Genomic DNA, 24273 nt, shown 5'->3' on the forward strand with positions numbered 1-24273 from the left:
ACGAACAAGAGTTCGTTTGATGTGCATAAAGCCAAGTGGCTTGAACCCTGTCAATGTAAGTGAGACATGGTCATGTTGTCATCGGACGATTATTCCCTTTTATGTTTTATTTCGTCTTTTGCTTCGGCTTAACCTTGCTTGACAGTTTGGTGAGAATACAGACACACGTGCATGGCTGTTTACTAATAAGAGTAAGAATGCCAAAGCAATTAACAAGCTTCTTAATGAGCTAGCTCTCCCACTTTTCTTTGAATCATGTATATGAATTCAAACATTTTACAACATTTTGGCATCTATCAATCTTCCTTGAGGAAATGACCTGCACTTTCACTTTGAGTATGCTGCAAAGACCCTTAAGATTTTGCTTTTTGGGGGAAAACAAAGATTAAGGAAGCCGTTTGGCCTTTCTTTTTCTAGTCACACTCACATGAGACACAATGATTTTCTCTTTTTGAAAGAAACAGCGTTTTGCTTTGATTTAAATGGTTGCAAGTGGAGTATTACAAGTTGAAACGTTAATATTCGATCAAAAGGAAACAGTTTTCCCATAGACACTTCGTTATGATTGTAGCACTACACTAGCTATATATGGATAATAGCATATTTCTTTATTCTGTTATTTCATGTTGAGTTGGACGATCTATATACTCAAAGCAAAGCTACATTATTCTAGAGTAGGAAGCAAAGGTTTCTGAGGTCATGGCAGAAAAGAAAGCCACTGATCATATATATATATATATATATATATATATATATATATATATATATATATATATATATATATATATATAACATTAACTCATAATGATTTGGACGTAGTATATATATGTTAATATTAGGCGTCAAATATGTGACACATCTGTGAAATATTATTACAAAGTTCATGAAATTCATATATGTTGGGTGTAGGACTTTAGATTTATTGGAAAACACAAAAAGGGTTAATTATATGTAAACTTAGAATAAAAAAGTGATTGAATTGAATGAGAAAGGATTTGAAAAATAAGAAAACAAAAAGTAACAAATTATGGGATAATCATTCCAAATGAAGATAACTTTCTTCGGACCTCATGATATGTGTCATCATACACCTTTGCCTCTGTATATTTTTCTGACTGACCCCCACCCCCCCTTTCTTTTTCCTTTCCATTTCTCTCTCTTGGTTTGCTTTTCCGCCCCCCATAGCATCTTAGTTTTTTATTCCACCTAAAAAGTAGATAATTAAATTGACTGCAACATATGCGAGAGAAAGAGAGGGACAGAGAGATCCCATCTAGCATATATCAGTTCATATTGTTTAGGGTTGGAACCATATAATTAAGAAGCCTAGCTAAGCTACCCCATTCCCTCTCCTTTTCTCCTAATTCAAACACTAATATACTTCCTCCCACCTTACTACTTCTAACTGTTTCCAAACTGAGTCAAACTTAGGATTCAAGAAAGCTAACATGCTACAAAAGATGGATGATGGAGAAATTTCAAATGCTTTCCCTCTTCAGAACCCATCAACTGCTGCATCTAACCAACCTCCTGTTTTGAAGAGGAAGAGAAACCTCCCTGGAAATCCAGGTATGTTTGTTAATTCTTATCATTTTCATCGTCTTTGTTGCAATTCTCTCTCTTTCTGTCTCTCTACCTTTTCTCATCATCATGGGTATATTCAAAGCTAATTGCTTTTTCTGCAAAATAGAGCAATGGGTTTGTTATGTGAGTTAATGAATAATCTTCTGTGCACAGATCCTGAAGCTGAGGTCATAGCCTTATCACCAAAGACTCTGATGGCCACAAACAGATTCGTGTGTGAAATTTGTCTCAAGGGTTTCCAAAGGGACCAAAACCTTCAACTCCATCGACGAGGGCACAACCTTCCATGGAAGCTGAAGCAGAGATCAAGCAAAGAAGTAAGGAAGAGGGTTTATGTGTGTCCAGAGAAGACTTGTGTCCACCACCACCCTTCAAGGGCTCTGGGGGACTTAACTGGGATTAAGAAGCACTTCTGCAGAAAGCACGGTGAGAAGAAGTGGAAGTGCGAGAAGTGCTCAAAGCGTTATGCTGTGCAGTCAGATTGGAAAGCTCACTCAAAAACATGTGGTACCAGAGAATACAAATGTGACTGTGGCACTATCTTTTCACGGTACGTAGTTATGTCTATCTTTATCTCGTGGATCACAAACTGTAATGAGTTTTCAATCTCATACTAATCAATTTTTTTTGTAAAAGTGGTAAGTTGTCTAGTGGTACGTATGAAAAAAAAAGATAAGAAAAGAAACAGCAATTACTATCCTTATCTTTGTGACAAAAGAAAGAGCATCGCTTTCTTCATGCAGTAGTGGTAAGTTGAAACCTAAAAAAGATCTACATAGCTAAAATGAATCATGACGCTGAAGCCTTTAAACTGTATCTATGATATCTTTGTCTGACTCCTCCGTGTGCTTCTGCGTGTCTGCTGTCTATTTTGCTTCTTTAGGAGTAGTGAAAGGAGAAATGAGTCTCAGTGCAGTGAAAAGAACTTGAAAGAGAACCCACACTTGCAAGGTTTATTATTACCTTTTGGAAAATATCTTAAACGACAAAATTTCTAAGCTTAGCTAGTTTGGAATTATCATAGATTATCTAATGTGATTATGAAATTGTTTTAATATCAAAGACTTATCTGGGGAGTGGGGTTATGAACCCTATATGTTAGGGGTTGAACTTGTCCCTAATTGTTTTTTGTCTCGTTTCTCTTGTTCCCATTAAAAGGTGAAACGTAAAACACTATTAAAAAAGATGAAACTCTCTTGGTTATTGGTGTTTACTACTCGTGTAATAATTTATTTTCATACTCTAATCGTTACAATTCCTAATGCTAGAGTCTTGCTGCAGAAGTTCTTAACAGCTCAGGGGACAAGAAATAGAACTTTACTACATAACCATGCCTTGAGCCTCCTTGCATGTTTGCTTTTATTTAGATAAGAAAAATAATCAGACCTAAGTCCTAAGTGATAGAGAGATTAGATAAAGAAAACAGTGAAGTGTAATAATATTATGTAATACATTTCTTGCCGTCTATTTTCCCATTACATTGTAACATTTACAGAAAGTTATATTTATCTTTTCAATGTCATTTCTTGTAATTAATTAATTTACTGTTTGTCACCAATTTTGGTGGAGCAGGAGGGATAGTTTCATCACTCACAGGGCTTTCTGCGATGCCTTAGCAGAAGAAACAGCAAGGGTGAACGCAGCAACAAACATTAGCAACTACAGCATCATGCAAAACCCCCTGGGTTCTAACATGGCAACCCATTTTTCATCGTTTTACAAGCCAAATTCGTGTGCGGAGGAGCCAGTCCCAGGTAATCAAACATCTAAGGGGCTATCCCTTTGGATGAGTCAAACATCTCAGGCTCATCAAACAATTGCTAACAACAACTTGCATGAGTTTCATCAACTTGGGTCTGGTACTAGCCCAACCTCAATTTACTGTGGTGGAAATCCACTTGCTCCTTGCTCAAATCCACCACCCTCTAATTATCAACTAAATTGGGTGTTTGGAAATAAAGTCTCCCCCAATGGAAGCCAAGAGCTGAGTAGCACTGCTTCACTTCCACTAGTGAACAATATTGTTAAGGATAACCCAAACCTGCAACTCATAAGTGTTCCTTCCTTGTATAGTTCCCAACACCAATCCCATCAAACAACCTCAGCAAACATGTCAGCCACAGCTTTGTTGCAAAAAGCTGCACAAATTGGGACAACTTCATCGGACCCATCATTATTCCTCGGGAGCATAGGTTTGAAATGCAACAGTCCAGGCCAAGATGGGAACAAATTTTGTGGCATGTACGGTTCAAGTTCAGTACTCACAGGTCATGAGGGAGAGAATAATTATTCCGGTGATTTGTCACAAATGCCCCCTACAAAACGACGGCACGTACAGAATGAAGAGAGTGTATGGGGACAAACTAGGGATTTTCTGGGCGTTGGTGGTGCCAACCATTTGCCACCCTTCATCAACCAACGGATGGACTTAATTTGATGTGGTAAAGTTTCTTCAAATGTGAAGCCTTTTAGTTTCTTCTTTTCTTTACTTTCCTTTTTTTTTTCATGAAAGGGAACATAATAAATGGGGATGTTGGATGAGGTTGAAAAATAAGAATATATGTGTTGAAAGTTTGCAAGGAGGAAAAGGCGATGAAGGGTGAAAAGTTGGTATAAAAACTCTTGAAGAGGTGAAAGAAGAGAAGAGAGATCCATGCATATTCTTTTGAATCCTGAAAGCTAACCCTTTTTTAAAATGGGTGGCTTTAATTTTTGATAAAGGAGAGGGAGTGTTTGTGGAGTAGTGGGGGCAAAGGATAGAACCGCTTTTGAACTCCATTATTGCTCAGTTTCATCTCCATTGTGGTTGTTGCCTGTCAAACTGGACTCAAAAGACAATTTCCAATCACCAAAAAGCATCATTCTATAGTACAAATAGGCTTTTAGCCTCTTCATTATTATAAAATAACCTCATGTACCCTTTCATTCCATCAACAAAATCATGCACAAATGTACTATACCTATATACATCTCTTTTCTATCTATGTTAAAACCAAATTAAAAATAAAATAAAACCACACCCCAATTAACAAGGAGGCCATTGTATACATAATGAGGTTAAAATATATTTATAATATGTTCTTCGTCTAGTGCTTTCAACTTACACAAAATATAAAGTGGTCCCCACATTTTATATAAAGATCAACCTTTCGAGTTTGATTGTTTACTAGTTTCTATGTGTGTCGTAAAATGTTGATAACAAAATCAATATCATTTTTTAATTGCATTGTTAAGGCCGAGAAGAATCCTTAGATGGGAGAGGCATGGTAATGGATCTTTATAAATAAAGATAACTTTTTTAAGAGGAAAATTTTCATTGAAGATGATAACCAGATTTAAATAAATAATAAAAAATAATGTCATTCATAAAATTCAAAGATATTTCGCGTTATGGTAGCTTTTTTCCATAAATGACCTAGTCCTTCTTCTTTTGCTTTTCCTTTTTTGCATTGCGATTCATCTCTTTGCATGCATTAAGCAGTGCTGCTTTTTCATTACCTTCGTTTGGGTGGTAAACCCATAATTGAGTGTTTCCTAAACATAAATTTTTCTCATTGTATATAAAGAAAAAAAAATTATGAGATGAGATGCAAGGAGTGTGGTTAGCGAAAGGGGTGTAGCATTTTTTTTTTAGTTCAAAATTGCCTTCCATCGGATAAAACGATAAACCAATATGATCAATATTTATGAGAATATATGACAAATATTAATTCAATATTGACTGCCGCACTTGTTTTTACTTTTGGTCACACGATGACGTACGTGGTGGGGTTGGAGAAGTGAATTATGAAATCCTTGTTGAAGATTACATGCCACAATTCCTTTTCAATTGCAACGTAGCAGATGATTAAGGATTTGACTGCCTTCGATATATGATGATAAAGTTTAACATGTTAAATGATAATTGGCATGCATGAGTAAGATCTTCTGGTGCCACGTATTGCATATTGCTTTCTTCTGATCTGACAACACAATCGTTGTTTAGTCCCCTACGAACACATCACACATCATCAGTCACAGAAAATTCAGATTTTTTAGTATATACCGCAAAAATAAAAGGAAGTTTAAGGTTTCCGAGTCAGAACGCAAGTACTAAGGAGACACGTGTACGACTAAATCTGTTTTTTCCCTCACATATCTACTCTCTTCTGTGTTTCAACAAATTTACATGGTAACGTAAGGCTTCGTTTTGGTTCCAGAATGAAAGTTGTTTGCATAAAAGATATAGCTGAATGATTTTAAATTCCTTGAAAAAGTAAGTTGGAAATTAATTTTAGTTCACTTAGAAGAACATTTATCTTAAAAAAAGTCCAGTCTTAAAGTTGGAGACAAGACACTTGACTATACTGTGACATGATATAATTTAAGAGAGTCACCTATTTCGTGAATGTGATTGATCAAAGGTGTTTTCAATTGGAGGATCTATGTGCTAAATCTAAAAGGTTTCTCTTCACTTTATTATGTTCGGTCAATTTATCCAAATGGTAGAAAATCCAATACCTAAAATAACTTCAAACATCACGTAAGTCTTTCATATCACAACTGTCCCTCAAATATATAAAATGACATCATCATATATTAATTTATGTATTTTACAAACGTAAATGGGTGCAAGTGTAATAACAAAACTTTAGTTTTTTTTGTGTTTCATCTGCACGTCTAAAGGTTTCATATGCACTTCTAATGTTTCGTCTGCACCTCTAATTTTTATAAATATTTTTGTAATTAATGAGGTTGATTAAGATTAAATATTCTTTATGGAATTAAATATTTGATTAATTAAGTGAAATATTGAACGAGTGTGAAGTTCTCTCGTCTTTATTCTTTTCATTTTTTCACTGTTTTTTTTTCGGTTTCATTTTCTGTGATTCTTGAGAGTTTTTTTTAAGAAGTGTTTGAGGCGTGTGATGGAGGTGCTACTGTGTTTGTGATCGTCATTAGAATTGAAGAAGTGTTTTTTTTAAGCTTCTCCCATCGAACATGTATATAGATTCGATCAGATATCAAAATCCGATTTTCTCTTTTATCGGATATCAAAATCGTATCTCACGTTCTAATATCTGATTGTGTTGAATTCGGATATCGACATCCGGGCTTTTTTTTTTATTTGAATACATAGTTTAGAATTTAAATTATAGTTTTATATATACTCGAGAACATTTATAATAATAATAAAATCCATGGATGATGATTTTTTAAATTGGCTTTCAAATTTGTAATTCAATATTTATTAAATTTTAATAATTTATTAAGTATTTGAATTTATAAATTTTTTTAATTGATTTGATAGTATTAATTTTTAATCTTTTTATAGAAAATTATTGACATGACTTTTCAAATTTTTAATTTAATATTTATTAAATTTTAAAAGCTTTCAAATAAATTATAAGGCTTAAATATGGCTTTCGAAATTTTTAGTTTAATATTTAAGAAAGTTTAATGATTTATTAAGTCTTTCAAATTATAAAAAAAAATTAATTGATTTTTTAAATGATTTATTAAGTTTCATTTTTTTTACATTCATAATTCATTAATATATTATGACAAATAAAAACCTTTTAAATTCTATAAAATTAAAAAAAATAGTAAATATTTACAAACTAAATTATTTAATTCAAAATAGATATGATTAATTTAAATATTTATATAAATAAATAATTAATAAAAATAAAAGAAATTAATTAAAATAAAAAAAGAAAAACTTATAAAAACAAATAAAACATAAAATAACTCAAAACAACACAATCTAATTAAAATATAATTAATTAATTAATTAAAATAAATATATACAGAGAAAGAAAGCAAAGAAGAAAGGACATAATAGGATCCTAAAGAGAAAGAGTTTCCAAGAAAGAGAAAACTGTTAAAAATATATAGTCAAAAGATTCTTTTTGTTTTATTAAAAGTTAATAACATTTTAATTGATTTTAATTGGAGACATAATTATGATTTTTGAAAAATTTGGAGGTGCATGATGAAGGGAATTGTGGTGGTGGAGGGAGTAACACTCCCTTGTTTTTATAGAGCAGGCCCACAAAAAGGGAACATTCATAACCCAACTACCCCTCAAAGCCCAGAGCCCAAAACAAACAATAATCCGACATCTTGCGTTGCGTTGCGTCGTGTTGGAATTGAAACTTGAGAGAAGCATGAAGTTCACAGACTCGCCAGTGATCGAGCTTCCGGTGAACGACGCCGTTCTGTCGCTGCAGCAAGACAACGGTTCCATGCACGTGGGAACCTCCGTGTGGCCGTGCTCCCTTGTCCTCGTAAAATTCATGGAGCGCTGGGCCTCACCCTCCGACAACAACCCGTACGCCCGCGTGCTGGACTTCGGAGGCAAACGGGCTGTGGAGCTGGGCACGGGCTGCGGCGTGGCAGGGATGGGCTTGTTCTTATTGGGCCTGACGGACCTGGTCCTCACGGATATCGCGCCGGTGATGCCGGCCCTGAAGCGCAACCTGAAGGTGAACAAGCCCGTCCTCCGCAAGACCCTGAAACACTCCATTCTTTACTGGAACAATGCGCAGCAGATCGCGGCCCTCAACCCTCCCTTCGACTTCGTCGTCGCGACCGACGTTGTTTACATTCGCGAGTCCGTGCCGTCTTTGGTTTCCGCCATGGAAACCCTAGTCTCCGACGACGGCGTCGTTTTGCTCGGCTACCAGCTTAGGGCACCCGAAGCACACGAGCTTTTCTGGGAACTTTGCGACAAAGCCTTCCACATCGAGAAAGTCCCACACGAGCATCTGCATCCTGATTATGCTTACGAGGAGACCGAAGTTTTTCTGTTGAGGAAGAAAAACGAGAAGCTGTGAGCGAGTGAGAGTGATGGGTAAAATTTAAATTTTGTGTGTGTAATTGTATGAACATTCTCAAAATTCATTTTGACATAATGTCAATTATGATTTTGTATTTTATGAAAATTCAGTGTAAATATTTGATCCTAAAGTTATCTAAAATTATCTTTTATGCATTAAGAATTAATTCTGCCTATATTTAGATAGTTAGTATTTTTAACGTGATTCTGAAATATTTAACTAAAACTGCACATGCACTCTATCTGAGATGCCAAGTGACAGCAGCACTTCAGTGATGCACTTTATTAAGCTGGTTTATAATGGTTTGTGTAAATTGAGTTAGAATGAAAAAGTTATTTTGTTGAGATTATTTCATAATGAATGGACAAAGAAAAACACTTTAGGATAGCTGCATTTGAACGATGCTGGTTGTTAAAATGGCTATATCGTTGTTTGTTTGTTTCGTTTGGTATAAATTGGGGTCACCAACCGCACCTTATTTTGTAATGATTTCATCAATCCATTGATTTGGCGTTCTGTTAACTGAATATTAGAACCGTGTAAAAGGTTAATTTTGGGTCGGGGTGAAAGACGTTAGCTATTTGTTTTCCTTTAGTTTTTGAAGATTTTTTTCATACAGAACTGATCACTGAATGGAAGAACTTGATAGCATATTGAGCTGTGACTACTTTGTAGTGTATTTGTATGAGAGAGACACTAATAATATCTTTCAGGAGAACACATTTTATGTATACTCAGTCTTTGGCATTGATGGGTGGATCATTTGATTTGTTTTGATGGGTTTATTTTTGCTCTTGTTTTCATTCTGATTATGTATCAAGATAAAGACAGTTTTTGGGAATTGCTATTTGGTAAATGTGATGAAAGAGGCAACAGTCATGCAGGAGAATATATGTATCATCTGATGCTAGGTGAAGACTTATTAAGTGGCATGCAATTCTGTGTATTGTCTTATTTTCATCTTACTGATACTTCAGAATAAAAAAGTTTTATTTGTTGAAAATTAGTCCGTAGACAACTAGTATCTAAAGTCTGTCAAGCCCATTTCTGAGTGTTTGTTGCAAATCTTCTCTCCTTTTTGCTCTCTTCTTTGCATGTTATCTTGACGAATTTAAGAAAATTATTGTGGACATGGATTCTTGTAACAGGGTGTCATGGAATGTGGTTCGCCCTGGCGTTTATGCCGATCCTCCGAATGATTGTCAACAAGAGATCTTGAATACTTGGCGTGCTTGCTGCTGTAAATGTCTTTGTTTTTCATAGATTTAGGCTCCCTTGTGATACGGTGAAAAAAAAGTAGTGAATGGGGGCGATTAAATGAGACTAAAGCTAGTTGCAATTTTAGTTCTTTTATCACGTTTAACCTTCTTTTACACATTAGTGTTTGTATAATGGTATATGTTCCATATGCGAGGAGTGTGCAAACCTTGTCTGTGATACTCTTTATCCTAAATGAATGACTTTGCATATCGTGCGCAACAAATTTCTTATTGTTGAAGATACCATGCCTCTGCAAGACTAGGTTTGGTGGGTTAAAGTTACTATTGACACAATATTCTACTATTTTATTTTGGTCCAAACTAGCTACCATAGGAACACATCTCAAGAACATGACGGATGGCCTGTCGCCGACTAAAAAGCAAGACCAAAAAGACACGCAGATGAAGCGAAACTGACTATTCATGTGTGTACTTTGCTCTTTCTGCACAGAAAGATGATTTTGATTTCAAGCATCATCGAATATAATAATACTTAATCGACTCACACAGTTGTTCTGCCTACCGTGGAGTCATTTCATTAGGCATTGTCTCTTTTCAACACTCAATTGGTTCTTCAAGTTGTTGACCTTCTTATGTTTGCACTTCGCGATTTGGTAAAATAATATTGAAGGGCTCTACAGTGAGATTAGAGAAACTTATTTGCATTTTTCGTAGTAATGCTATTATTTTGACAACTGGTTATATTTTTTAAAAGAGCTCCAATGAATGGTCTAAGAATAGCACGTCATATCACAGCATTGATGGATGCTTAAATGTGCTGTGATGCCTAACATCCTAAAATGACATTTTCTGTGGATTTAGCTATATTATTCATATTTTTCTTTTATACAATGCTGTTTAATTTTGCCTTCTCTCTTTATTTATTTTCACTGTCACTTGTTGCATATCTGTCTTCTCTTCTCACCACTGTTGTCATAAAAGTAACATGTACACGCAATAAGAGTATAATTTCCCGAATCGTATACATACATAAAACAAAACTCAGTAAAAGAACCCACCAGACGGAATATGTAGTTCAAAGTAAAGGTCATGTTTGTACAGATTGATGGTTAGTATTTACCCAAGTATAGGACAATTCAGATATTTTTTCGTGTCACTGCACAAAGCATGATAGCAGCTAACCTTCAAAAATTGTAAAAGAATAAAAGAAAGTAAACAAAGTTACAGCCAAATAGTTTTGGCTTTTTGTTTACTTTGGTCTCCACACCCGCTTTTTTCTTCCTCAATTGAAGTATCTGATCACTAGCTTTCAGATGAAGCAGTTTCTCCTTATTCCGTCCCCTCTTTTCCCCTCCTAACTGTACTTATATAGTTGGTTATTAACTTATTTCTTCACTGCAGAATACAATTGTAATGTTTCTTCTCCTTCCATGAATAGCATCTCACTTTTCTCCCTCTTCCACCACTTCTTTCAAGGAATGAAAGTAGCACCATCATGAACAGGGAAATGGGTGACTAGTTGTGCACTGCTAGGCCTATGCTGGTCCCCTTGATCAAAGGATACAAAAGAATTATTGTAGAATTCAACAAACCCAGTGCTTTTATGATTAGTTACCTCATGCACACTTTCACCGTTTAGTTTAGCAGGATATGAGTCTTTCATGAGTGAACCACATTGTCTAGGCTGTGTCTGATAGAAAACTTTGGAGACCACCAATTCTCCTTCCTTCTCCTCTTCATTATTGCCAAGGTGGTACTGGTGCATCACCCAGTTTGTCTTCTCAGGCTTCCTTTGTTTTCTGTAATTGGTGTAAAGCACAAGAATTTTCTTGTACCCTTTTAACTTCCCACTGATGTATACTGGCCTAGTCTTACCTGTTTTGTGCCACCGTGTCTCACTGCCATCAGCATCTGTGTGCACCTTTCTCCTTTTCCTTGTTCCTGTCGTGTATGCTTTCGAAGGCCTGTGAAAGAAATGTCGGATCAACCCATCTTTGCTAACTCCTGCAGTATAGTTCATTAAAGCATTAAGATGTTAGTTTACATCAAAGTTTATCAGAAAATTTGAGTTCTTAATATAAAGAGCTTTCTTGTGCCAGATCATGAAGAGAAACAGTTGTAAACTCAAAGTTTGGTTGCACCCGATTTTTACACAATAAAATAAAAGTTTGTTATAAAATGGATGACATGATGTTGTCAATGGTCACATCTTCTGCACAAAAGTGTGAATTCGGCAAAGTTCATGCTTTCTCAGTTTGAAGTTGCGGAAGTTTAAAGGAAACAAACATGTCTGACCATGTATCTTAAGGAACTATATGCATATATTATGTCTGAAAAACAATATTTTAATAACGATGATTCAATGAGATTCCTCATTAGAAATGTTGAATGAGTGAGAGAAAAATGGAAATCAATTAATTACCTGGTAACTTCTCTGGATGGGTACAGCAGATTCCATTCTCCCCTTCAAGAGTAGGGATGAACTCATCAATTAACGGATGAAGCTTGTGAATATCAGAACGCACCTTAGCTTCCAAATGCTCAAGAATCTCTTGATCAGTAGGATCAAACTTTACTCCAGCTGGAAGTCCAGGTAAGTCATGAATTCCAGCAGCCTAAACATCAACACCAAACATTTATATTTATTCTTGAAACGAAAGGCCCAATAAAACAGTAATAAAGACAATGCATATATTAATGCTGATTAGAAAACAATACAAAAGTGTCCATGAAATTGCATCAGAAATAAACACCTTGGATCATTAAATTCAAACTCAAGCAGAAAACAAACAAAAGGATGATGATGATGATGAGTATGAGTATGCATATGCATGGAGTAATTAAGGAGTTAATTAATGTGAACCTGCTCCTGGCATTTGATATGATGACCACATGTAGGACATGTTCTGATGAAGCTATCTTTGTGCCTCTCCACAATGATGGTATGGTTGTTTTCAGGGTAACTGCACTGAGTCATTTCCTTGTTATATATTCTCTTTTCACCCTCATTCCATTGCTGGGTATGTTGTTCTCTTATGCTGCTCCAAAAGAAATGGAACAGAAACTGAAGAAGGATGAAGTGAGGAAGAGTGAGAGAAAGGTTGAGCTAAGAAGAGATGAATTTAAAGTAGTAATAATTAAATAGAAGGGGAAAAGAAAATGTTGTCTCTTCTAAAGGTTGCTCCCCTCATGCCAGATTTTGTTGAGGGTTGGGAAGGAATGAAATTCTCCCTCACTTTATTTGCATGAGAGAATATATTGCAGTCTTTGCCAACCTCCCTCTAGGAGAGAGTTATACCTAAAAATTCTAAATATAGAGAGTGGAACTGAAATAAGTAATGGGGTTAGTTGCAGAGAGAGACATAGAGAAGAATGAAAATAAATAATATATAAAAAAGATTGCTTTGATCTGAAGTTTTGGTTTGCTTTGTATACTTGTATGAAAACTTGTAGAGGAATAAATGTAGATTTTGATCCTTTATAGTCTGACCAAAGGTAGCTTTGGATTTAATTAAAAATAAAAGAAAAGGAGTTTTAAGATGGAAAGAAAGAAGTGATATATAAGGGTAGAAGAGAGAGTTGAGTGGGATTTGGGCAACCTAATGTAAGCACAGAGGCAGAACTTAGGTCCGATGTCACCCTGGAGTATAAATAAAGTTAAAAATATTAATACCTCAAAACTAAGAACAAAAATTAAGAAAACATTTATGAGCCAACCATAACTCCATTCCTTCACGTAGACTTCTCATGCATACCAAGAATCTCCCTCTCCATGTACCTTCAAAGGCTTAGCCCTCAACATCATTGATAGTTTCACCACACTATCTTTTGCCATCTGTCAATGTTTATGTACTTATTCAAAGAAAGAAAAGGAAAAACAACAAATATATTTGAAACTCCATCTACCAAATCTTATCTACATTTCATCATGCACTTAAAAAACTTTAATTCGTTTTATTAAAATTTTAAATCTAACTCAATTTTATAAAAATATTTTTAAAATAAGATTTATAATATATATCTATATTCTAAATTAATTTTATTTTTAGTTAATATAAAACTTCCAACAATATAAAAAAATCATACAATGATTTACAATTTTATTAAAAATATTACACATACAATACTAAGGTTTGAATCATTATAATTTTATTTCTTCTGTTTTTCCCCTAATTTTCCAATATATATCCCAAAATAGTAATGTAAAAGAATTTATTTTGAAGATCAGTTATATATAAAAAATTCTCATTTTCCTATTCCGAATTAATCATTGTATATTACAAGTACAAACATGTGTATAATGTTTATAGCCAAATGGGACCTATGAACATAAAACAAGAATCTTATTATCAACCTTTGGCTTTATTTACCAAAGTTGGCCAAGAGAAGTAAGAAAATCATTGCCATATGATACCAAAATTTTTCATGCAAAAATTACAGTCATAGGCCTACTTGTACTTCATGAAATAAATGTGTAAATTAAGAAATGAGTATAAATAGAGAATATATGCGAAAAATCTAATGAAGGGTAAAACGCTTTATTTCCATATATATATATATATATATATATATATATATATATATATATATATATATATATATATATATATATATATATATATATATATTATTGGATTATTGGATTACACATAACTTATCAAACTGGAAAGGGTAAAGGATTAGCCAATGATACTCTTAATTCAGTGTTGGTCTTTTCTATTGTGTTACTGTTTTTCTTTTTGCTTTATTTATCTTTTCTTAATTAATTATCAGTTATATGAGAGCTAATGATTAGCACTTCAGTTGGATTTTATATTCTCTATCTTTGTGGCTTTTAGTTACACTAATGATAAGAGAGACCCTAAAGTCCAAAGGCACTTGCTGAAACAAGGTAGACAAGAAGAATATTTTGGGTTTCAGTATATCATGCTTAAAAATAATTGCATTTCTTAATTTATTGTGATTTACTTCTCTAATACCATAATTATAAATTTATTTCAATATTATTCTAAATAAATACTTGAAATAATTTAAATTTTATTGCTATTTCACAAAGTAATTCAAATTAAAAAAAATTATTCAACATTATTAGTACATTCTAAGCATATCAATTATGTAAAAAAATCATCTTTATTATCATGTATAAAGAGTGTAAATATATTTTAGTATTTTTTTTTATATTCCTTAAGTATTTGTTTTAAGCAGGAGATAAAATACAATGAAGGAAATATTTTTTAAAGATTCTATATTCCACGTAAATTAGAGATATATATTAGTTATTTGTAAAAATATATTAAGTTTAAAATTTGTTATTAGATCTATCATCGTTATAACCAAATTTCTGTTACATTAAATACCTATACATGAAGAACTATGTTGAAAAGAAAAATCAGTTAAATTTAAACTTTCTTTAAAATAACTAATGTGAAAAAAAAATGAAAAAATTGAAGCTAAATGCATATCTTATAGTTTAGTACAATTATTATCGATAAATTTAGTTGTTTTTATTCAACATAATAAATAAATCTTACTGTGACCTTTTCCACACATTCCTATACATATTTGTTTGGTAAAAGTATTTTTAATTGTAAGATTTCATATTTTTTTAATATAAATGTTAAACGATAATTTTGATACCTGCAATGTAAGTATTGCATAGCAAAAGAGTTTGATGGTTGATGGTGGTCTCATCGTATATTCAAATGATTGAGGAATTGAAAAACTCTACAATTTACAGAGTGTTTATGACGTTCTAAGCAAGTTATTGGATTCCATACTTTTACGTTTAATTTGTACTAACATGTTTGTCCAACTAAGTCTAAGAAAATATAAAAACAGCACGAGAAAATATATATTGATTTAAATAAGAAAATAAAAATATTACCTTCTGCTGCTGTTGAAAATAAACTTCAGCAGACTTTTGATATAATGTTATATACTTTGCTTGTCACAAGATTTATGTAATAATGTCTCTGTATTTAGGATGAGAAGTTGAGTATGACTTATGGATCAAGCACATTACTTGTTATTATGCTAATCAATTAATTATATTACTTATTTGAGCATAGTGTTTTTGACAGGTATTTATTTATATAATTTAAATAAAATAGAAGAAGAACAACGCAATTTAGATGATAAAAAATCATTAAAGAACTTATTCGATTTTCAATACCACATGAAATGTTTTGAGTAAAGGTTTTAACCCATATTCAAAACATGATTATTTTGATAATTTAAATTAACATATCAAAATCGGTCTATCTTAAAGATATAGCAAGAGACTAAATTAACTCTTTGAACCTCCTATTAAATAAATAAAGAATAAAGAAAAAAAAGGCGGTGATAGTAATTAAGAAATAACTTTTGATTAAAACTTATCTTTCAATATTTGTAAAAATAAGGAAAATCAACAATTTTTCCCAGATAAAATTCGTTTTTAATATTTAAGTTTGTAGCTGCATTGGAGTTTAATACTTATTTTCATGTCAACAAAATTCATAATAAAATATATAAAAATTAAAATCCATCATAACTATTTCCGAACATACAAATTAAAAGTTAAGTTAGATAAATGGATATTTGGGGTATAAGATTGCTTGAAGTTAATAAATTTTTGGAAAAACATTAAAATATAACTATGAGATTGAAATAAAAGAAATATCTCAAGAAAATAAACATTTAAGACAATTAAATATTAAAAAATATATTGTATAGTCGAACTTCCAAAGGATTTGATATTACCAGGTCGACAATCAGGCTAAATAGACTAATTACACTAATCAGGCTAACCAGGTCAACCGATCCGATCTAATTAGACCAACCAGGTCGATCGATCTGATTGGTCTGAGTAGGCCGATCAAGCCGACCATACTAACCACCATGATTAGATTATCAATGGTAATAACTCATTTAGCCCCTAAAGCATATTAAGATGTGATTGAGTTGTCATTAGACCAGCAAAATGTAAAGGCTCATCACAACTATTATAAATAAAGGTTCGCACACAATATGCTTTTTTAGTCATATGAATGGTCACTTACTGACTTAAATATCAAATTGTCTTTTGTATGTATTTCCTCTAAATCAGCGAAACAATATCTAGTCGAGTTTTTCCAACAGCTCGCCCAATCTCCTTAATAACCTATTCGGTCTGCTATAGTGCTCGAGCAGTCTTCTGCATGTCCTGCTCGATCTGCTACGGTGCTCGGTCAGTCGCTTGCACGTCCTACCCAATTGGTTATAGTGGTCTTCAACCATTTCTAATCTCGAATTTAACCTAAGACCCCAACAATCCGAAACAAAAATAAAGAAAAAAAAACAAAATAGTTTAAAACAATTGAGAGAACAAGTTTTGATATATAAAAAAATGACGTAAAAGTTAGAAGAGAAATACTTATTCAGCAAAGAAAGAGAATACAAAAATTGTATATTTAATTTTATAAATCTCATTTTGTATTAACTATTTGACTTTTATTTTGAGTGTGGTATGTTGGAAGGAGGGTATAAAATTAGGATTTTTAATTAAAAGTATAAAGAGTTAATGGTAAAAGTAAAAAAAAAATTAACTTAAGATATTTTTGGAAAAAAAATAAATTGGGGAAGTGGAGGAAGAAACTATGGTGGTGGAGGGAGCAATACCCAAGATTTAATTTTGAAATAGAAATAAAATAAAAACATAAAATATATAAAGATAAAAGAAAATAGTTTAAGATAATTGTGAGAACAAGATTTGAGAAAAAAAAATAAGAATACAAGTATGGATATATATATATAAATATATATATATATATATATATATATATATATTTAAATTTTATAAACTTAATGTGTTTATTAATTATTTCAATTGTTTTTTTTAGTGTTTTAAATAAAGAGTACTACATTATATTAGTTTATGGAAAAAATTCAATTTAAAATAAAAGAAAACGGTGATAAAACAATTTCGATCTGTTTCACTGTTTAAATGTTGGACCTTTTAAAGACCGCAACGAGGCTATTATTTACTGCACCCTCGCAATTATTAAATCCACCTTCAAAATATTAGAAAAAATTCAAATATCTTTCACTATTGTACCACCCCACACCACACCACTGTAACTTCACTGTTCTGCTGCTGCAAAGAGAGAAGAAGAGAGAAAATGAAGAAAATAATTTGAATATATTTCATGTGTTCTGAATTTTTTTTTCAATATATATTTTATGTACAAGAAAATCGTTCTAGAAATAAGAGGGTTACTCCCTACACTACCTCACATTGCTCCCTGCATTATTACATTTTTAAAAAATTTTAAAACTATCTTTTATATTTTAAAAAATCTTACACCCTCACTTCTTTTCTTCAACGGATGTTGACATTTGTTGAAGAAAAATTCTTCAACAGATTTCGACATCCGTTGAAGGATTTTTTAAGCCTTCAACGGATGTTGAAAAGTTTCTTCCCCGAAATCCGTTGACGGATATGCCACATCTGGGAGGATTGTGTATTTTATTTTTATTATTTTTAGTTTTTAATTTATTGTATTTTAAATTAATATATAGATATTATTTATTTTTTAAAATTTGTTACATAATTATATATAAATTAATTTTATTATATTTAATGAAATAATTATTATTATTAATTTAATTAAATTGTATTATCTTGTAATTGATTATGATAAACGGATATGCCACATCCGTTAATGGATCTGGTCTAAGGATGACAACAGATCGGGTCGGACACGAATATTGTGATACCCGAACCCGACCCGCATGTAAAAGTTCTACCCGTTACCCGCCCTACTACCCGCTGAGTACCCGCATTAAAAAAATGCATAGATTTTTTCCAATCCACGGATACCCGTTTATACCCGTTTAATCAAGCCCAATGGCCCAAACTCCCAAAGTTGTTGACTTCATTTTGTCCAAGCTCAGATCTGCACCAAAACATCACAGATATGCACCAAAGCATCTCAGATCTGCCTCTCATCGTTGTCTCCTCACGTCATCGACCACTTTGTTCGCCACCTCTGCCGCATCGTTGCAGATTCAGTCGTCACTGTTGTGCGTGCCTCGTCGATGCACTCCGGGTTGAAAAGAAGAGGTTGAACGGTGGAAATCAAGATTGCAAATAAAATAAATAATACAAAAACATAAATATATACAAATAAAAAACACTATTAAAATAAAAACAATAAACTAAAATAACAAAAAAAAGTTAAAAGATGGAACCTTCTAGGATGTGATAATCCGTTCACGGATATCAACATCCGTTAAAGGTGAAACGGATGTCGACATCCGTTTTACTGCACAATAATTAAATTATAAGAACAAATTAGGCATGAGATAGTGTAGGGAGTATTTAGTGGTGGTGAAGGGAGCAATACTCTAGAAAGAATTGATCCAAAACATTTGTTTTTTTATTTCGGACCCAATAATTTGGAATAAAGATTTTTTTTTAATTCAAATTAGACTGTTAGAGTGGAAAGAAGTTTTGACTCGTTTAAGCACCAAAATGGGTCCATTATATCAATTACTACAAGATGAATTATTTTTGCCTCCAAACCTTTTTCATTATCATTAGGGAAACATTTCAAGCAAATTATTGTCAATAAAGTTAAACCTGCTCAGGTAGAAAAAATTTCAATCCCAAACACCAAAACTGACTTTTTCAGTCAAAAAAAAAAAAACCAACTCACCAAATCAATTATGATAAGGCATGACTTATGTCCTAAACCTTATTACTATTATTATCACCAGTTCATTTATTAAATTTTGGTTAGAATTAACATAATTAAAATCCCTCAAATTGACACATTTTGAATTAAAAAAAAAAACCAAAAGAGTCAAAATTTGATTTACATGTATAATCATCAAAGTCTTTCTACGCACATTAAAGCCCTTACAATATCCCTTTTAATATAAAAATATGGACGATAGTATTTCGATGTCAGAAATTTTTTACACCCATTTGATATTTGATACTGCTTTCAGTACCTTTCACTCTCTATTTTCTTTACAAATATAAAAGTCAATTTTTCTAGAACTATTTTACTCTCATAAAAGTTTTCAAATAGTAATCAAATGGTGTTGTAAATTGTTTTTCTGAAAGTATCATAATCATCAATAACAAATATCCGAACAAGGTATTCGCATTAATTAAATGTGACATCAATAATAAAATATTATATGCTAAACATTGTCATTTTCAAAGTTAATCTTACCCTAAACAAGGAAAATATATCCCTACACATTAAATTTAAGATTTGATTTGAAGCAGTCTCCATTTGGGTGATCTCTATCAAAAGCTGGCAAATCATTCGATCTACAAAAATCCTGTGCCAACATCACAATCATGAACAATTTGTAATATTTTAAAAATAATAACGAAGTCTGTCACTGGCTAAGTTATTTTGCCATGCGGTCCTTTTTCTTTTCTGTGATCAGTAACACAATCCAATAATAAGCTTTAATCAGAATATATTCAAAGAACGTGATAAAGAATATGTTCTTAATATTTTTCTTAATTTGTTGGACAGAAGTATTGATATCATCTGCAGACTCAGTACTATAGGTAAGTGACAGTGCTATTAATGAAAGGCAAAGCAACTAGATATGGAGGAATAAATATTGGCACAAGGAAATTTCCTGAAAATATATTATATTACAGTTTAATGCAAAGTAGAACATAATATAATCTAGTGAGAACTTCATTATACCATTTTTAGCTGGAATTAAATACGATCGTTGGACTGTTTGAAGAGAAAATTAATTGTAGGTGAGACTTTGATTTTGAGAATGTAGCTCAAACTAAGCTTCCCTGATTATCATTATCAGAGGGCAGTTCCTGAAAATAAGGAGAGAGTTTTCCACTTAAGGATTTGGGAAGATCTGGTGCAGTTACTTCCTTCAGCATTTTGACCACTCTACGCATTGAAGGACGAGTTATAGGAAGAGAGGTAGTGCAAAGAAGACCCACGTTTAAAACCTTCCTCATTTCTTCCCTATATTCAGCATCCAAACTTGGATCAATCACCTCATCCTGTCCTTTCTGATCCAATGTGGAGTAAACCCATTTCACTAGATCCTTTTCCCCATACTCTGGATCAAGAGGGGGCTTCCCAGTCACCAACTCCAGAATCACCACACCAAAACTATATATGTCACTCTTTTCGTTCACCCGAAGAGTATAACCATATTCTGCATCAAATTCAACCACCAAATCCAATTAAATCTATTCACATCGTTAACTATTACATAAATGGACACAAACAGTCTGCAAGCTGATTCAAAAAGTAAGTTTGATGATACAAGTTTAAGGTTGTATTGTACCTGGTGCAATGTAACCATAAGATCCTGCAATCACTGACATAGATTCTGCACCTTGGTTGGCTCCCTTCACAATTTTGGCAACTCCGAAATCGGCTACTTTTGCTCCAAATTCATCATCTAGCAAGATGTTGCTAGATTTGACATCCCTATGAACAATAGGGGGGACACAATCATGATGCAGATATGAGAGCCCCTCAGCAGCATCGATAGCTATTTTATATCTCGTGGGCCAATCCAGCAAGCCTTTCTTGCTACTATGCAACAAATCGGCTAGGCTCCCATTTGGCATGTACTCATAAACCAAGAGCTTGCTGTCTTTACTGTTGCAGCAACACCATAATCTCACAATATTCTTGTGCCGAATCTTGCCGAGTGTCTCAACCTCAACTTCAAATCCATCCTTCTCAGAATCAACGGATCCATTTCCCATGTTAGGTGCTCCGAACAATTTCTTCACAGCCACCACCTCACCATTGCTCAGCGCAACTTTGTAAACCTTCCCAGATGCTCCACTCCCTATAACATTGTCCTCGGTTAGCAATTTAACAACTTCAAACTCGCTAAACCCCAGCTTATGAAACGACCTCCACTTTGATATCTGGAACCCCTTTTTCATCTTCTTGAAATTCCGGAATTTGAAGTAGAACCAAGACACCCCAACAATTAACACGATCCCAGCAAGCACAAATATGAACCGGAAAATCCACACATATTTCCTGCCCTTACCCTCGTTCTCATCCAAGCTTGGACACAGACCAGAGAGAGAACTACACAGCCCCGGATTTCCGAGAAAACTATTTCTATAATACTCATTGGCATAAAGAGGAGGAATCGCCCCAGAAAACTGATTGTTCGACAAATTCAACAAGTTCAGCTTCATATTCTGCAGCTCAATTGAAATTACACCAGATAAACGATTATTAGAAAGATCAAGATATTTAAGCGCAGGCAAGTCCATTAACTCCTTAGGAATACTCCCATCCAATCTGTTATTCGCCAAATCAAGTTCATTGAGCGCCTTCCAACCACCAACATCAGCAGGAATCTCTCCAAAAAGCTGATTGTCTCCGAGGACCAGCCTATCCAACTGACTCAACCCAACCACACTTGTCGGAATCCGGCCAGTAAGATTATTATTATTAGCAACAAACTCTCCAAGATTAACCAATTCACCGATCCCCTCGGGAATCGACCCAGAAAAATTATTTCCTGAAATTAACAAAATTGACAGGTTCCGTGCCCCGGAAATCCGATTAGAAATCGACCCAGAAAGAGAGTTCTCAACAAGCTCCAACAAATACAAATGGGGTAAACCCCATAACCCCCCTGGTACAACCCCAGAAAGGTTATTGTTCCTAAGCCGAACCCTTTTCAAACTCTTGCATTCCCCGAGACTGTCTGGGATCCTCCCGGAAAACGAATTGTAAATCAAAATCAGCTCCTCCAACACTCCTCCACCGCACAACCTTGCCGGAACCTCGCCGGAGAATCGATTAAACGAAACGTCGAAACGCTGCAACTTTGAGTTTCCACCCAACCCACTGGGCAACGACCCAGAGAGTGAGTTGTTGAACAACTTCAACTCGTACAAGTTCTCCGAATTCACTATACTCTCAGGCAAAGTTCCCTCGAGTTTATTAGCGAACAGGTTCAGCGACCCGAGTTTCTTCAACCCGCACAACTCGTCCGGAATCGTCCCAGTCAACTCGTTCGTGGAGGCATCGAACCGTTCCAAGTTAGCAAGGTTTGCGAACGCGGCGCGTGGCAACGCGCCGGAGAGCGAGTTCTGGTAGAGTTCGATTTGCACAATGCTGCGCAAACCCGACACGAGTTGTTCAGGTATGTTTCCGACGAGGTTGTTTATGGACAAGTCGAGGTTTGTGAGCTTCGTCAAGTTTCCTAGAGAAGGAGGAATGGGGCCTACAAGGTTGCACTCTGCTAGCCAGAGCTCCTCTAGATTCGTGAGGTTCCCCAAAGAAGGAGGAATGTGACCTGCGATGAAGTCAAGGTTGTAAGCGAGATGAAGCGTTTGGAGCGTGGAAACGTTGCCCAGGAAAGAGGGAATGGTTCCGTTCAGGAGGTTGCTGACGAGGGAGAGGCTTCGGAGCTGACGGAACTGGCCGAAGCTCGCAGGAATCTCGCCGGAGAAGTTGTTGGAGGAGAGGTCGAGGGTTTCGAGGGCCGGTAGGAGAGCTAGGGCGGAGGGGATGGGGCCGGTGATGCCATTCTGGGAGAGGTCGAGCTGTCGGAGGGCGGCGCAGGCGGAGAACGCGGCGTCGGGAAGGATGCCGGTAAGGTTGTTGTTGGCCATAGAGAGGCTAGCGAGGGAGGGAAGGCGGCAGAGTGCGGCTTCGGGGACAGGGCCGGAGAGCTGGAGGTTGTGGAAATCAAGGGAGGCGACGGCGCCGGTGGTGGCGTCGCATGTGACGAAGGTCCAGTTGCATGGGGTGGCGTCACGGTGGTTCCAATGGGAGAGGGCGTTTGTGGGGTCGGAGAGTTGTAGCTTGGCCTGGAGCAGGAAGAGACCGTCTTGGTTTAGAGAGAGAGTGGGGTTTAGAGAGAGAAAGAGAAGCAGAAACAAAAGTAGTTGGTGGCTACGGTGAAGCATGGTTGTTCTGGTATTGGCTATGGTGTGGGATAATGAGAGTTATTTTGAGACATGGAGAAAGTCAAGGAAGGAGGAAACGCAGCAACATATCAGTTGAAAACGTAGCATGGCTATGGCATGAGTTGTTATTTTGCTGTATTTTCAGTTTGGTGTGAGTGAAAGAGCATGGATTTTTGGATCTCCTCTTCTGCTCTGTTCTTTCTTCGAAGGTTTTGCTCCAGTCAAGATCAGGACTCTCTCTCTCTCTCTCTTGCATGGATATTTAGCACCAGAAGATCCTATTCCTGTTGGAACTTTTTGTTCAAACCTGTAGCAAACAGAATCTAATAATTTCAAAGACAGTACACTCAGTTACCAAGAAATAACTTGTTTATCTCTCAGAACAATATAATAAGAAGGACCCGATATTTCAACAACAGATTTTTAACACTCTTTTGACAACGCCACGTGTCGTCACCTCATTGGTTCGTTTTAATTTTTTTTTTTAAAAAATCTATGACCGTAATCCTTATTTTGAGTGAAAATCTTAAAATATCCCTACTGAGCCAATAGCAAGTTGCCACGTGCACGTTGTCAAAACTGTGTTAAAAAAGTGTTGTTGGAATAACATTTTCCTAATAAGAAATGCTTCATTAACATTAAATATTATATTTCATTTTTAAACAAATACTGTACTTCTTTCTTTCAACCAAGAAGTATATAGAATTACTACATAGTACTTAATTAGTAT

General features: G+C 34.5%; 4 protein-coding genes across 5 annotated transcripts; 2 read left to right on the top strand and 2 right to left on the bottom strand.

Annotated features, from left to right (window-relative positions):
* The first annotated feature begins 1159 nt into the window (after positions 1 to 1159).
* On the top strand, positions 1160 to 4616 carry LOC148196730 (zinc finger protein MAGPIE-like). Of its 2 annotated transcripts, XM_088092363.1 has the most exons (4): positions 1160 to 1569; positions 1738 to 2134; positions 2853 to 2939; positions 3148 to 4616. In XM_088092363.1, the coding sequence occupies exons 1-4, from the start codon at positions 1449 to 1451 to the stop codon at positions 4019 to 4021; spliced, it is 1479 nt and encodes a 492-aa protein (XP_087948489.1). In that variant the 5' UTR covers positions 1160 to 1448; the 3' UTR covers positions 4022 to 4616. The 2 variants fall into 2 exon arrangements, with proteins under 2 accessions (XP_087948489.1, XP_087948488.1); XM_088092362.1 differs by lacking the exon at positions 2853 to 2939 and having other exon boundaries at positions 1168 to 1569; positions 3157 to 4616.
* A 3047-nt stretch (positions 4617 to 7663) lies between these two features.
* LOC124828777 (uncharacterized) lies at positions 7664 to 9888 on the top strand. Its single transcript, XM_047302153.2, has 2 exons — positions 7664 to 8419; positions 9554 to 9888. Exon 1 carries the CDS (start codon positions 7734 to 7736, stop codon positions 8400 to 8402), a length of 669 nt encoding a protein of 222 aa, XP_047158109.2. The 5' UTR covers positions 7664 to 7733; the 3' UTR covers positions 8403 to 8419; positions 9554 to 9888.
* Positions 9889 to 10592: 704 nt separating this feature from the next.
* On the bottom strand, positions 10593 to 12981 carry LOC148196731 (NAC domain-containing protein 73-like). Its single transcript, XM_088093413.1, has 3 exons — positions 12489 to 12981; positions 12048 to 12240; positions 10593 to 11629 (listed from the first exon to the last, which is right to left on the bottom strand). Exons 1-3 carry the CDS (start codon positions 12600 to 12602, stop codon positions 11097 to 11099), a joined length of 840 nt encoding a protein of 279 aa, XP_087949539.1. The 5' UTR covers positions 12603 to 12981; the 3' UTR covers positions 10593 to 11096.
* A 7236-nt stretch (positions 12982 to 20217) lies between these two features.
* LOC148196732 (uncharacterized) lies at positions 20218 to 23883 on the bottom strand. Its single transcript, XM_088092949.1, has 2 exons — positions 20936 to 23883; positions 20218 to 20803 (listed from the first exon to the last, which is right to left on the bottom strand). Exons 1-2 carry the CDS (start codon positions 23541 to 23543, stop codon positions 20409 to 20411), a joined length of 3003 nt encoding a protein of 1000 aa, XP_087949075.1. The 5' UTR covers positions 23544 to 23883; the 3' UTR covers positions 20218 to 20408.
* Between the last annotated feature and the right edge of the window lie 390 nt (positions 23884 to 24273).

This window comes from Vigna umbellata, chromosome 6, assembly GCF_029865625.1.
Source record: "Vigna umbellata cultivar VRB3 chromosome 6, Vumbellata_1.0, whole genome shotgun sequence".
Lineage (NCBI taxonomy): Eukaryota > Viridiplantae > Streptophyta > Magnoliopsida > Fabales > Fabaceae > Vigna > Vigna umbellata.

Excerpts from the sequence above, each read along its gene's own strand:
- LOC124828777 (XM_047302153.2), top strand. The coding sequence starts at position 7,734 with ATGAAGTTCACAGACTCGCCAGTGATCGAGCTTCCGGTGAACGACGCC.
- LOC148196732 (XM_088092949.1), bottom strand. The coding sequence starts at position 23,543 with ATGCTTCACCGTAGCCACCAACTACTTTTGTTTCTGCTTCTCTTTCTC. Across the intron at positions 20,804-20,935 it reads TTATGGTTACATTGCACCAG|AATATGGTTATACTCTTCGG; the intron begins GTACAATACAAC and ends AATTTGATGCAG.
- LOC148196730 (XM_088092363.1), top strand. The coding sequence starts at position 1,449 with ATGCTACAAAAGATGGATGATGGAGAAATTTCAAATGCTTTCCCTCTT. Across the intron at positions 1,570-1,737 it reads AAACCTCCCTGGAAATCCAG|ATCCTGAAGCTGAGGTCATA; the intron begins GTATGTTTGTTA and ends TTCTGTGCACAG. Across the intron at positions 2,940-3,147 it reads TTGAGCCTCCTTGCATGTTT|GTGGAGCAGGAGGGATAGTT; the intron begins GCTTTTATTTAG and ends TCACCAATTTTG.
- LOC148196731 (XM_088093413.1), bottom strand. The coding sequence starts at position 12,602 with ATGACTCAGTGCAGTTACCCTGAAAACAACCATACCATCATTGTGGAG. Across the intron at positions 12,241-12,488 it reads ATATCAAATGCCAGGAGCAG|GCTGCTGGAATTCATGACTT; the intron begins GTTCACATTAAT and ends GTTGATGTTTAG. Across the intron at positions 11,630-12,047 it reads CCATCCAGAGAAGTTACCAG|GAGTTAGCAAAGATGGGTTG; the intron begins GTAATTAATTGA and ends ACTATACTGCAG.